This window comes from Salvelinus sp. IW2-2015, linkage group LG17 (assembly GCF_002910315.2).
Source record: "Salvelinus sp. IW2-2015 linkage group LG17, ASM291031v2, whole genome shotgun sequence".
NCBI lineage: Eukaryota > Metazoa > Chordata > Actinopteri > Salmoniformes > Salmonidae > Salvelinus > Salvelinus sp. IW2-2015.
Window position 1 is genome coordinate 30,773,064 of NC_036857.1, and position 13,835 is coordinate 30,786,898.

Consider the following 13,835-nt stretch of genomic DNA (forward strand, 5'->3'; position numbering starts at 1 on the left):
TACAATGTAGAAAATAGTACAAATAAAGAAAAATCCATGAATGAGTAGGTGTTCAAACTGCTGTAGGGATTTTGCTACAGCAGTAACACTAATGGAGGTACGATACCAATTATGTAGAGCTCTTCTTCCAGAGTAATGTTGTGAATGGGTACTACTGCCCTAATTGAGTCTGTTGCCAAAACCTGGCAAACCTTTTTTTAACAGGTTTCCTTCACATTATGAGTAAAATTTTGTCGTCTCATGAATGCATTTGGAGGTTTGCTGTTAAGGAAATTGTTTATTCAGGTTACAAAGTATTTATAAGTTCTAAAGAGACTATATAGAAGTTGCTTAACATGGTACAGGTCAAAAGGAAAACGGGATGGTGCAGGTCAAAAGGAAAACAGGAAACGGGTGTTAATCAATATGGATAGTGTTAGAGAAATTAATTGTTTTTCGAACTCTAACACAACATAAACTTGAGCCTCTACCCTTCCTTGGTTATACTGTATTCAACTGAATATTTGTTAACATTTTCATACTTCTCTCAGAATAGTTTCATACACTACTGGTACTGTTAGCAGTAGAGCAATTGTTTTAGGGAATTTAATTGTAGTTAGGGAATAAAAAAAAGTTAATGAATAATGTTCACCAGAATAATGGTGCTAATTTTGTTAGATTGTACAGATGTGTGCTCTTTGGTTTATCCAAGGTACCTAAGTGGTGAGTTGTAATGTTATAATATACCTGTGTACACAATGTATAGATTATTATGACAACTAATGACACAAAGTCTTACGTTAATTTTTGAGGCTATCATCTTTCAGTCATCATCGGTTATGGACAGGTACCACTGTGAAATGTGACTACCCTCAACATGTTTTCTGAAATAATATCTTCTAGATGGGTTTGGCCTTTTACTTTGAGAGGTGTGATTCTGTATCTAATCTAGATGAATGGAGAACCAGCAAAGGACCAGTACTTAAACCTTAGTGTATTACTTACTGGTACATGTAATAATGTGTTGTCTGCCTATCTTACCACAACTCAGGACAGACAACGTGGTTGCTTTGTGGATTAAAGAAATGTCTGGCATAATAAATTTGAATGATGAGAGATGAATATCAAGATTCTACCAAAATCACACCTTTGAACTCTGCATCCACTCAGGACTATAATGTACAACACTGAACAAACTACTTTTTCAAGGATTTTATGTATTCTATCTACAATTTCATTATTGTTTCTAGGTCTGCACTCTCTGGGTTTGGGGCTTTAATAAATGCAAAATAGCAAATAAAAAGTGTTTTATATAAAGTTGTAGAACTCAACTACCTCATGAAATTGGTGACCTATGAACGCTCTGCATACTGGAAGTACATTGTACATAAAGTGATACTAAAATGTTTTCCAATTGCAGTATATGTAGCTAATGTATATAGTATATATTCACAAAATTTGGGGCCAAATTTTGTTAGAGGCACATGAGATAAATTGGGAACAATAGAATATTCTATCTCCAGTTGAAACAGTTTTTCAAGATATCAGATTGTCAAAAACTCTGTGAAGGCAACAGTTATTTTTGTGACTAGCTGTACTTCGCCCAAATAATGAACAGATACAAGTTGCAGCACTTTAATCATTTTTGTACATGATTGTCTCAATTTTTGAATTTAATCATATTTATTTGATATACTGCTAGTATATACTACTAGTACATTCCAGTAAATGATCATATACAATATTTTAATGAGACATTTACAGTTATTGATACATGTATGCTTAATTAGGGTGGTGTTCCTATTGGTCAGATGTGATGTTTGATCATGGCTTTTCAATGGGCTTATTCGATTATGCTGAGCTACAGGGCGCCGGTCTATTACCCGTGACGTGGACGGGCAAAAGCCGTGAGGAAGGAACACCATTCTCAAATCGATCAGTGATCTGCTGCTGCTTGGTCATGTCAACAAGGCAGCATGGCGCATCGTCCAGAACCATACCTCTCTTTTCCATTTAAAATATGTTTGCAGTGTCAAACTAGTTTTCATCGGGAAGGCAATACATATTTTGAAAAGCTATCCATGTTGCATGTGAAAACAGAATCCTACTCATTACTCCACGTACGAATTACGTCACTTTTGTTTTGAGCTGACTTCGCAGTGGACTTTGAACGGGGCACCTGGCGCACGACCGGAGGCCGCCAGGTTCTTTCTCCAGGTGCAAAACACGTCTACCCGGGCCAGATTAATCGAATCCCCCATTGGTTCCTTTCCTAATTGGATAAATGGGAAAGTAACGCCCACTTTCTATTTAGCTGAAAAGTTTTTAGCTGTTTTTTTGGGGGGCAATAACATCAACAAGACGCAGGCCAGAAAATGGAGTCAGATATAGGTCAAACTTCGTATTTTCGCAGGGGTGTAACTTGTAGGTATGCATTCCAAAATTAACTTGTTTCATATGGCCTTGAATACGATTTGTTTGAAAGAACTGACTAAATGCAATTAATTTGTTCATCTTCCTCTGAAACTGTTCTGCTGCACAGGGCACTTTTTTTGTCGATGGCTGCTGCACAGGTCTTGACTATTGTTTGCTGACTTGTTATATTTGAATAACATGAACAAAAGTGAAGTTGTGGTGGAGCACGAGGCATTGTGTATGTGACGTAGTATGTTAACCGCTTATGTGCCATTTTGCTGTAGTCTGTTCTTGAAAAACAAAGACGACTTTTATTTGACAAACAATAATGGAACAATATGGTTTTCCGTGTCATGACTCTTATGAACGTCCTTCAATTAATAGAAGGATTTGCAGGTATAGTTTTGGTTAAAGAACTGGGTCGGGTTTCGGAAACACAGCCCATCTATTCTGAAAAAATAATCGTTTATTCTTCGATTAACCCTAACGCGCACCAGGCGTGTCTTGATCTGTTYCAATGATGTTTACATCCGGTTGTAGCGCACAAAAGTTAATTGGGTGAACTTGTACGACTAAAGCATAATGACTCTGTTAAGAGCAGTTATTTAAAGTTAACTGGAAATCGTTAACTACACCTTTGAGATGTCGTTGCTATGGACTTCATTGCCTCTAGTTGCTAACTAGCTAGSTAACGCGTAACTAACAAGTTCAATGTTTGGTTAAAAGGGTTCGAACCCCGGTCACTACACACCCACAACGAGAAGAGCATGAGCTTGCCTTGCAGTCTTGACACTTTATTTCTTATTTTTTTGTATGCCGAGTCTCAAATCTACAGTGAATGTGATGGTTCCATGACATCTGTTTTACAGGCAATTCTTGAACGGTTCATGCAGATTCGGTTCGAGCTGTCATTATCTACACGAGTTGCCATCAGTGTTGCCGCCGACATCTCAAATATGCAGGTACTTCCAGAAAGGTGGATGCTGGTTTGGAGATGGCTGCAGGTGAGACATTTTAAATTCATAATGACCTTACTTACTAATCAGACTACCTTATAAACCTTTACGCTACCTACTTTCTGAGTCATTTAATTATGTTTTGCCTATTCTACAGATATCTCCACATCACTGATCCTGAGGCAGCCAGTGCGGGGTTGAGTAGGAGGGGTTCAGCACCTGTGGTTCAAACCCCGTGGGTTGGCCATGCACTACCAGAGCGTAGAGGATCAGAGCCATCGCTACTGCAGGCACAGGGCTTCTACAGCCAAGGACGACAGGGCTCAGAGTCCATGCAGACCTATGTAGCACACCTCCAGCACAACTTTGGCCGTCAGAACACTGATATCACAGAAGAGGATGTAGCCGAAAGTTCATCGCAAACTTCAACGCAACGACAGGGTATGACCTCAATTGGTCCCCTTAGCTAGGTTTTACCCTGGTATCGGGGTATACTGTTGACCTGGTTCCTGATCTGTTTGTCCATTCTTGCCAATTCAAATGTTTGGCATTACAATGACCGTACGGGTTAGCAAGGTTGCTCAAATGGATCTGGGACTAGGATGGTGTATTGTAGTACTGTACAGAGGAATTTGACTGTGTAAAAAAACGTCAACTGCGTTTATTTTCAGCAAACTAAACATGTGTAAATATTTGTATGAACATAACACGATTCAACAACTGAGACCTAAACTGAACAAGTTCCACAAACATGTGACTAACAGAACTTGAATAATGTGTCCCTGAACAAAGGGGGTGGTCAAAATTAAGTCAGTATCTGGTGTGGCCACCAGCTGCATTAAGTACTGCAGTGCATCTCCTCATGGACTGCACCAGATTTGCCAGTTCTTGCTGTGAGATGTTACCCCACACTTCCACCAAGGTTCCCAGACATTTCTGGGGGGGGAATGGCCCTAGCCCTCACTCTCTGATCCAACAGGTCCTAGATGTGCTCAATGGGATTTAGATCCGGGCTCTTCGCTGGCCATGGCAGAACACTGACATTCCTGTCTTGCAGGAAATCACGCACAGAACGAGCAGTATAGCTGGTGGCATTGTCATGTCAGGATGAGCCTGCAGGAAGGGTACCACATGAGGGAGGAGGATGTCTTCCCTGTAAAGCACAGCGTTGAGGTTGCCTGCAATGACAACAAGCTCAGTCCGATGATGCTGTGACACACCACCCCAGACCATGACGGACTCCACCTACAAATCGATCCTGCTCCAGAGTACAGGCCTTGGTGTAACGCTCAGTCCTTCAACGATAAACGCAAATCTGACCATCACCCCTGGTGAGACAAAACCGTGACTCGTCAGTGAAGAGCACTTTTTGCCAGTCCTGTCTGGTCCAGCGACGGTGGGTTTGTGCCCATAGGCGACGTTGTTGCCGGTGATGTCTAGTGAGGACCTGCCTTACAACAGGCCTACAAGCCCTCAGTACAGCCTCTGTCCGCAATAGGCTGAAAGTCTGAGCACTGATGGGAGGGATTGTGCGTTCCTGGTGTAACTCGGGCAGTTGTTGTTGCCATCCTGTACCTGTRCCGCAGGTGTGATGTTTGGCTGTACCGAACCTGTGCAGGTGTTACACGTGATCTGCCACTGGACGATCAGCTCTCCATCCTGTTTCCCTGTAGTGCTGTCTTAGGCGTCTCACAGTACGGACATTGCAATTTATTTCCCTGGCCACATATGCAGTCCTCATGCCTCCTTACAGCATGCCTAAGGCACGTTCACGCAGATGAGCAGGGACCCTGGGCATCTTTTGGTGTTTTTCAGAGTCTGTAGAAAGGCCTCTTTAGTGTCCTACGTTTTCATAACTGTGACCTTAATTTCCTACCTTCTGTTAGTGTCTTAATGACCATTCCACAGGTGCATGTTCATTAGTTTGTGGTTCATTGAACAAGCATGGGAAACCCTTTACAATGAATATCTGGAGTTATTTGGATTTTTACGAATTATCTTTGAAAAACAGGGTCCTGAAAAAGGGATGTTTCTTGTTTTGCTGAGTTTGTGTAGTAGTACTTGGTTGTAACAATGTCCCTTTATTTGCAGCGGCGTCATCACATGCTAATGTCACAGAGCCCCAAGCTTCAGTCCAACAGTGTCCTGAGACATCGGCCCAAACTACAGTTCCATCCAGCACACTGTCGGCTCAAGCAGGCGAATGGAGGCCTTTAGTCAATCAGCAGGTTTGTCATTGTTATGTAAATTAGGTTACTTTCTCTGCTACCTCAAGGAATTTTTTTATGCAATCTCAAAGTCAAGATGTACAATATACCCTGATAGCACATGGAAATATTTAGTATTTGTTTTTTGTTTAAGGGATTCAAGATTGTCCTAGATGCTTGTGCCACAGCTTGAAAGGTCACTGCTGCTGAATTGGATCATTTTTGGTGGCGCAGTTGGTTAATACATTGTCAAGCAGAGCGACCATGTACCCTCTGCCTCGCCAACACAAGTTCACCTACTGGGTTACGATGTTGAGCATGGAAGCAATACTGCTAAGCAGCACAATGAAGCCTGTTATTTGTTGTTAGCAGGAGCCTTCCTCCCTGGAGGTAGCAGCAGAGCATGGTGCCTCCTCTGCCACTGCTGCCTTCCAGACGGCCCAGGAGCATACGGAATCCTTCAACCAAAGTAAAGATGTGACCTGTGGCATCTGCATGGAGACTGTGTACGAGAAGACCAGTGCTGAGGAGAGGCGCTTTGGCATCCTGCCCAACTGCAGTCATCCTTTCTGCCTGAGCTGCATTGTCACCTGGAGGAAAACCAAAAACTTCCATGAAGAAGTTATAAAGTAAGATGGCAGGGCAGCATAGTTTATGGCAGTATTTAAAAAAAAAAATAATAAAAAAATGTAAGTTTTGTTTTACTAGGGGTGTTCTGTTCTGTTTATTAAAAAAAAAATGTACTTGCCTGGAATGGCTAAACATTTGTCTTCTTTGCCAAAGGAGCTGCCCACAGTGCAGAGTGAAGTCTGCGTTTTACGTCCCTAACAAGTACTGGGTGGAGGGACAACCAAAGGAAACCCTAATCCGTAACTTCAAAGCGAAATGCAGGTTAGCTTTTGTCATTCTGTCTAGAATTGTCAAATGGTGCTCTTTCTGGGATATTGGCTTTAAAGGAATGTGGTTCTTCCTGATTAATCAAGAATTCCTGCTTTTCCTCCGTTCATGTTATTGAAATGTCCCTGTCCCCTAGCCAAAATTCAGATTTTCTGTTGTCCTGGTCACATCCCTGTTTTTCCAGTAAAAGAAGATGTAGTTTCTTCATGCGTCATGGATGCTGTCCCTTCAAGACTGAGTGTCTCTATTGGCATGACCTGCCTCATGGCTACAGACCACCTCGCCAACGCAGATCAGCACGTTCTGTAAATATTTGACGTCACTTTTGCTTCACACACACATTTTAACATAGATAAATAGAAACGGGAACAGACATTTGATATTGTGACCACTCAATGCATTTCTAAATTGCAGAAGGTTTTTTGTTGCTCTTATCCAATAGCACCATGCGATGAGTCTGGATGACTTGGGCAGCCTACAACTTCTTGACTATGTCATTGCTATGACTCTGCTGGATGACTTGCTGGATGACGAGGATGATGATGATGATGAGTTCCCGCTGTACCTGAGTGAATATGACCTATTCTGAGCACCACCCTGCTCCAAGGAATTGGTATGCAATGGTTGGCTAGGTCCTCTACTCTAACCCAATTAAAGAAGGCTGCCATTTATTCACTCACTGTCTTTCAGAACTGAAGTCCCTATATATGCTGCATATATCTGCTCTCCTGGTGGGGAAAATAATTGTTTGCGGTATAGGCCCAGCACTTGCAGACCTGTTGCTTGAAGAACTGTACCGAAGGCTAGGATTACCACTGGTTCGCTTACTAGGATTGTTAAGCCTCCCACACTTGATATGAACAATCCTAACCAACAGCTAACCTTTTGGTTGGATTCAGGGCTGGTTGTTAGACAGGAAGATTGGTTCTTCTCTTGCTGTTGATGGCCTTGGTTCATTGCAAGTAGAGGCAGGGTTAATTGATGTGGTGCTCTGCTTTGGATTGCCCTCTGTTCCATTGGTTGGTCCTGTTTAAAAAAAAAAAGTGTTACTTGTGCCAATGCTATGTCACTGTTGCCATTTGCACCATTTAGAAAGTGAGATTTTTTTTATTTTTAGAATGTGTAGTTTGTATTTTATGTCTAAATTGGAAGTATACTTTGCCTTGCCCTAAGACATGGCGATACTCCTATAGCATCATACAAATCTTGCCATGCCTCAGGGCAATACATTGCCCTGCCCTGCTATTTGTCACCTGTCTATGACATACTTGAGTGGAGGCTGCTGAGGACAGGACGGCTCATAATAATGTCCGGGAATGGATTAGAATGGAATGGTATCAAACATATGAAAACCAAGTTTTTGTTACCGTTTCTTCTCCATTCCAGCCATTATGAGCCATTCTCCCCTCAGCAGTCTGCACTGTACTTGAGATGCTTTACTGTACTGTTGACAGGGCATGACACTCTCGTTGACATGCTGATTGAAGACCGTAATGTCTGATTTTTATTACTTCTAACCTGTTTGTATTTGCACGCACAGAAAAGAGAATTAAACATAGTTTCACAGTTTGCCTGTTTCAATTGTTTTGCTCATTCTGTCTAACCTGCTTCGGGGATTGACAACCACTGTATACTGTTTTGGCTTCAGTATGAATGTTGAGCACACACCAGTAACCAAGTTTGACTTGAAGCCAATCAAGTTTGTTTACACAAGCAGCCCAATTTTGATATTTTGACCTGTAAGATATCTGAAATATCTGATTTTGAAAAGATGTGAATTGGTAAAAAAAAAAACATCACTATTGGGCTGCCTGTCTAAGCACAGCCATTGCTGGCTTCATGTCATACTGGGTTGATTGTTTTAACCTTTTCACACTAAAGCCACAATCCTATAGTGGTTGTCATCAAAACAGCTTGGTGTGGATGACTTGCACGTTTTCAGAAAGTGTTTTGTATTGCAGAAGTGAGTCACTCCCAATACATGCAGTTAAACGGTTCTCGCTCCAGTCAGCCAGCAAGGGTTTGATGGCTGCTCTCGGTTGTTGCTCTGTTCATTCTTCACGGGGGGCTACCAGTGCCCTCCAGGCTCTGTGGGGGTTCCAGCGACGATCAGACCCAGACCGCTGCATCCACACTTGTCTCGACACTTTGCCAGGTGGAAATATGCCGAAGCGATGGTAAATTGGAGGAATGCGGTGATAAAAAGTTACCAATTGTCATACTTGGTAAAAGTAATGCCTTAACAGAAAATGACTCGTGAAAGTCACCCAATAAAATACTAGAGTAAAAGTATTTGGTTTTAAATATACTTGTGTATAGAAAGTCAATGTAATTGCTAAAATATATTTTAAGTATAAAGTACAGAATTTCAAAATCCCTATATTAAGCAAACCAGATGGCACCATTTAAAATATATATATATAAATTATGGACTGCCAGGGTCACAACATCACTCAGACATTTACAAACCAAGCATTTGTGTTAGCCAGATCAGAGGCAGTAGAAATGACCAGGGTTGTCATAAGTGCATGAATTGGAGCTTTTCCCTGTCCTGCTAGCCATTCAAAATGTAACCAGTACTTTTGGGTGTCAGGGAAAATGTATGGAGTAAAAGGTACATTGTTGTCATTTGGAATGTAGTGAAGTAGTCATTAACAGTAAAGTACAGATATCCCAAAAAAGTACTTAAGTAAAAAATACTTTAAAGTACTTTACACCACTGGAGAAATTACATGTCAGAGTTTGTTCCACTAAATCTTAATGCACATGTGAACACCATTGAGTAGGCCTATAGCTAATATTTTCATTGTAGCTGTACACAACTATAGTATACTGTTTTACATTCACAACTAACAATCACCCTTAGCTATGGTCTTCTCAGCAAACCAGTCGCCTTCCAACTTAGCCTTTTATCCTTCATCCACCTCGTGCTTTCCCGGACCAGTATTCTCCGTCTGCTAGAATGTCTCTGGCAGGGGGAGCCTGCTCTGATTGTCCAGCTCCTGGGAGTCCTTGGCCCCTCATCACACCCCAGTGCAGAGACAAACTGAGGGGACTATGCAAGCTTCTGAGGGGTGGTGGTAAAGCAATAGGATGGTGGACCAATAGATCCACAACCATCCTCACAGAGTGGGCTAGAGTTGGTGGTTCCACAGAGCAATAGCAGCTGTGTTGCTCTGGACTCGGAACCTGAGGAGGACTCCGGACAGCTGAGTAAGAGGATGAAGTTGAGTCTATTCCCTGCTGTAGAGACCGAGAGGAGCTTTAGCAGCAGTGTGGGGTCGGCAGTAGGAACGGAGGGTTTGAAAGACCAGATAGTTAGACAGTCGACAATCTCATCACAGAAGCCAGCAGTATCAGTGAGTCCAAGCGATGCCCTGCCTGAGCATGTAAAGGTGAGAGAACTAAAGGGCATTACAGCGTTGCAGGCTATATTCAGTCACATCAGCATTCTATTGTTATCGTAGGAAATAGAAATCACGGATTAACTGAAGTTGATAGAATTTTCTTAGTTCATAAACTAATGCATTTTTTTTAAGGCCTTACCTCAGCAGTGTAGCTGTGTGCTGGCGCACACTCCTGATCTCAGTCACAGCACAGCAGCCACACTCATCAAGAACCTCCCGATGAGAAAGGTCATGTTCCCCACCTCACAGTTCATTCAACATGGGGTGTCGAGTGGAGTTCGCCTCCTAGCTGCATGTCAGACTTAAGACGTTTTTCTGATGAAGGCCAATGGCTGGCAAAATGTAATGTTTTAAACTCTGAACTAATACAATATACAGCTTTGTAATTGTGTCTGAGAGAGTTGCATCTGTAATTTCGAGTTTTGTTACTCTGGTTTTCGGACCACCTGAAATTACATTGGCTGATGCCAATTATGTATATAATAATATGTTAAAGTAATTTAAATGTTGAAAGATAATGATGAAATAATTCCACTCTGAAACCTTATAACTGTATGAAATTGATTAGAATCATACATTTATTATCTGATGGGTTTGTTTAGGTTTAGTCAGTAGAAGTATAATTAATGATGTGTGTAGTTTTAGTCAGAATTAGGGTAAAACAATATATCCGTACAATATATCTTTATAGTATCTTAAACACAGACTGTCTGAGCAAAATTCGGTGCCGACCTTGCTAGGGGCCTCTGAGAGATTTGGGAGAGGGCAGTGAGTACTCCCTAATCTTGAGGGAGGACAGGGGAGTGCTTCCCAGTCTCCCTAATCTTTGTCGGCTGGGTAGTGATACAGTGTGTGCGTAGGATACCTACTGTTCGTGTGTATGTATGTGCGTAGGATACCTACTGTTTGTGTGTGAATGTAAGTGCGTAAGGAGCCAGTATAAAATGAATGGTTTTGGACAACGGACGAGCGCGCTCGTGAATAAACATTTTGACGAACATAGTTTCATTCAACCAGAATCTTAGTGAGTAGTTTAATTGAAGTGGTTAATGAACATTGAGAACATAATTCTCGTAACATAATATTAATACATGGGACTTAAATAACCTTTTTCAAGGACCTAAAGTTGATTTACGATAAAACACAAACAACCAGAGATCAAAACAACGGCAGACTAAACAGCAGTAAGAAAAAAGATAAAACAGAGAAGGGGGTTCCAGTATAAGTGAATATGTACTGTGTGTCTCGAATCAAATCCTATCCGATTCTATTTGTCACATGCGCTGAATACAACAGTGAAATGCTTACTTATAAGCCCTTAACCAACACTGCAGTTTTAAGAAAAAAATTGAAAATAAAAGAAACAAATAATTAAACAGCAGCAGTAAAATAACAATAGTGAGTCTATATACAGGGGGTACCGATACAGAGTCAATGTGCGGGGGCACCGTTTAGTCGAGGTAATTGAGGTAATATGTACATGTAGGTCGAGTTAAAGTGATTATGCATAGGTAATAAACAGAGAGGAGCAGCAGCGTAAAAGAAGGGCCAAATCATTCCGTCTCCTGAGGGGGAATAGGTTTTGTCGTGCCCTCTTCACGACTGTCTTAGTGTGTTTGGACCATGATAGTTTGTTGGTGATGTGGACACCAAGGAACTTAAAGCTCTCAACCTGCTCCACTACAACCCCGTTGATGAGAATGGGGGCATGATCGGTCCTCCTTTTCCTGTAGTCCACAATCAACTCCTTTGTCTTGTTCACGTTGAGGGAGAGGTTGTTGTCCTGGCACCACACGGCCAGGTCTCTGATCTCCTCCCTATAGGCTGTCTTGTCGTTGTCGGTGATCAGGCCTACCACTGTTGCATCATCGGCAAACTTGATGATGGTGTTGGAGTCGTGCTTGGCCTTGCAGTCATGAGTGAACAGGGAGTACAGGAGGGGACTGAGCACGCACCCCTGAGCGGCACCTGTGTTGAGGATCAGCGTGGCGAATGTGTTGTTACCTACCCTTACCACCTGGGGGCGAGCGTCAGGAAGTCCAGGATCCAGTTGCAGAGGGAGGTGTTTAGTCCCAGGGTCCTTAGCTTAGTGACATAGGTGTTCCTTTTGTACAGATGAGAAAGGGCAGTGTTGAGTGCTCTTTCCCTTTCACCACCCTCACTGACTCAGTCTGTCTCCTAGAAAAGAAATAAGGTGTTTGCTGTACTCCTAACTACCGGTACCCAAAACTACACAATTAATCACAACAGCAATACCATTGCCTTAAACAAATCTTAGTTTAGTCACCAGTTTAAGTTGAGAGCTGGGGTATCCATGGCATTTTCCAATTATGTCCCTATTTTACAAGTAAAAAAAATGGAGAACCTTTCATAATGTTGCCAAACAAAGACTCAACAAACTTACCTGAGACTCCCTGTCTCTGCCAGTCTGTCCCTGCCAGTCTGTCCCTGCCTATCTGTCCACAGCTCTGCTGTCTGTGTGCCATCTGTTGCCTGCTCTGCCTAATGACATCATTGTGAAACATTCCATTAGCATTTCACTTCTTTCTTATGAACATTTTATCAACTGGTCTTTGAGATATTAGGCTACTAGAGTTCTTACTTTGCGTTTTGGTGTCCTGAAAAATACTCTGATGTCCGTCTTTTTTCTGACATTTTTCTACCTGGCTGGCTGACCGGTCTAGCTGCACACACACACATTTACACAACACATGCTGCAACGTTTTGAAATTTTAACCTAGTTTGTTTCATATTGGCAGGCTTCCAACAATAGCTGAATTTGCAAAGCTAGCGAGCACCAATTCCGTTTCTGTGGTGTTTGCTATAATCTTTGCTACCTGGTTAAAGGTGGYAAAAAAAAAAATATTCACTAGCGACAATTTTGCTTTTGCAACGAGACCATTTAATATATTTAAGACAATGGTATAAGAGAGTGTAGTTCTGTTCAGTTTGGACTTCAGTTTATCGCTAACCTTATCACGGGGACTTTGAAGCACTACAGCTGCATGCTAATCTTGGAATAAACTCACGATAGCAAATATTCCATCTTTGACGACGCCACATAAATGGAATAGGTACTAGCTAGCTTGATAGTTAATGTTTGCTTTAGTTTGCGCGCTAGCTCTGCAAATTCAGCTAGTGTGTGAACCCTGCAACATTAAAAAAATATATACATTGCTATGGCGCGATTGACTGGATTAACCTCACGTCAGTTACGTACATGTGCCTTTCGGACAGTAGATACGAACCCTCTATTACCTGCAAGCTAAAGAACTGGCAGTGGATCAAATCATTGTGGGGCAAAGGGCGGGGGGGTCGCAATCTTGTGAAACTTAAAAACGCGCTATTAAGTGTCTATAATCAGCACAAGTGCTTTCATTGCGTATTATTAATATTATTGAAATTACATAGTTATGTTTACAGTGATATATTGGGGGGGACAAATCATATTTTTCCCAGGATGGGGGGGTCGTGTCCCCCCCGTCCCCCCTGGGATTTCCGCCTATGCTATGGTGGTCTGCATGAAACACTGCATGAAACAGTGAAGACACTTGCCAGTTGGTCTGCGCATCCTCGGAGTACACGTCCTCTATGTTTGAGGTGCTGTCCCTCCTGTGTCAGAGTACTTCTCCCATACTGTTTCCCCTGGCATGTGTTTTCCCTCTCTGAACCCACCTCACACTGTCTAGTCACAGCTGTAACGTTGCTATGCAATCGCTACTCCAGGCCTACCTGCCTCAGTTCTCTGTAATTTTTTATTAGGTACACCAATCTAAAAACGGGTTAGAACAAACTTATCCTTCAGAACAACCTGAATTCTTTGGGGCATGGAAACGTTGCTCAATTGGTATCAAGGGACCTAATGTGTGCCAGGAAAACATTCCCCACACCATTACACCACCCAGCCAGTACCGTTGACACCAAGCATGATGGGGCCATGGACTCATGCTGCTTACGCCAAATCCTGACTCTGC

At 42.2% G+C, this 13,835-nt stretch overlaps 1 protein-coding gene across 3 annotated transcripts; it reads left to right on the forward strand.

The window, feature by feature from the left end:
- The first annotated feature begins 2,148 nt into the window (after nucleotides 1–2,148).
- On the forward strand, nucleotides 2,149–8,023 carry mkrn4 (makorin, ring finger protein, 4). Of its 3 annotated transcripts, none has more exons than XM_024006694.2 (8): nucleotides 2,149–2,407; nucleotides 3,264–3,398; nucleotides 3,508–3,791; nucleotides 5,442–5,578; nucleotides 5,927–6,186; nucleotides 6,341–6,448; nucleotides 6,639–6,759; nucleotides 6,897–8,023. In XM_024006694.2, exons 1-8 carry the CDS (start codon nucleotides 2,355–2,357, stop codon nucleotides 7,041–7,043), a joined length of 1,245 nt encoding a protein of 414 aa, XP_023862462.1. In that variant the 5' UTR covers nucleotides 2,149–2,354; the 3' UTR covers nucleotides 7,044–8,023. The 3 variants fall into 3 exon arrangements, with proteins under 3 accessions (XP_023862462.1, XP_023862460.1, XP_023862461.1); XM_024006692.2 differs by lacking the exon at nucleotides 2,149–2,407 and adding an exon at nucleotides 2,695–2,790; XM_024006693.2 differs by lacking the exon at nucleotides 2,149–2,407 and adding an exon at nucleotides 2,696–2,790 and having other exon boundaries at nucleotides 5,930–6,186.
- The last annotated feature ends 5,812 nt before the right edge of the window (nucleotides 8,024–13,835 follow it).

Coding starts and splice junctions, on each gene's coding strand:
- mkrn4 (XM_024006692.2), top strand. CDS start 2,723: ATGGAACAATATGGTTTTCCGTGTCATGACTCTTATGAACGTCCTTCA. Junction 6,449..6,638: donor AACTTCAAAGCGAAATGCAG/GTTAGCTTTTGT, acceptor CTGTTTTTCCAG/TAAAAGAAGATGTAGTTTCT. Junction 6,760..6,896: donor AACGCAGATCAGCACGTTCT/GTAAATATTTGA, acceptor CTTATCCAATAG/CACCATGCGATGAGTCTGGA.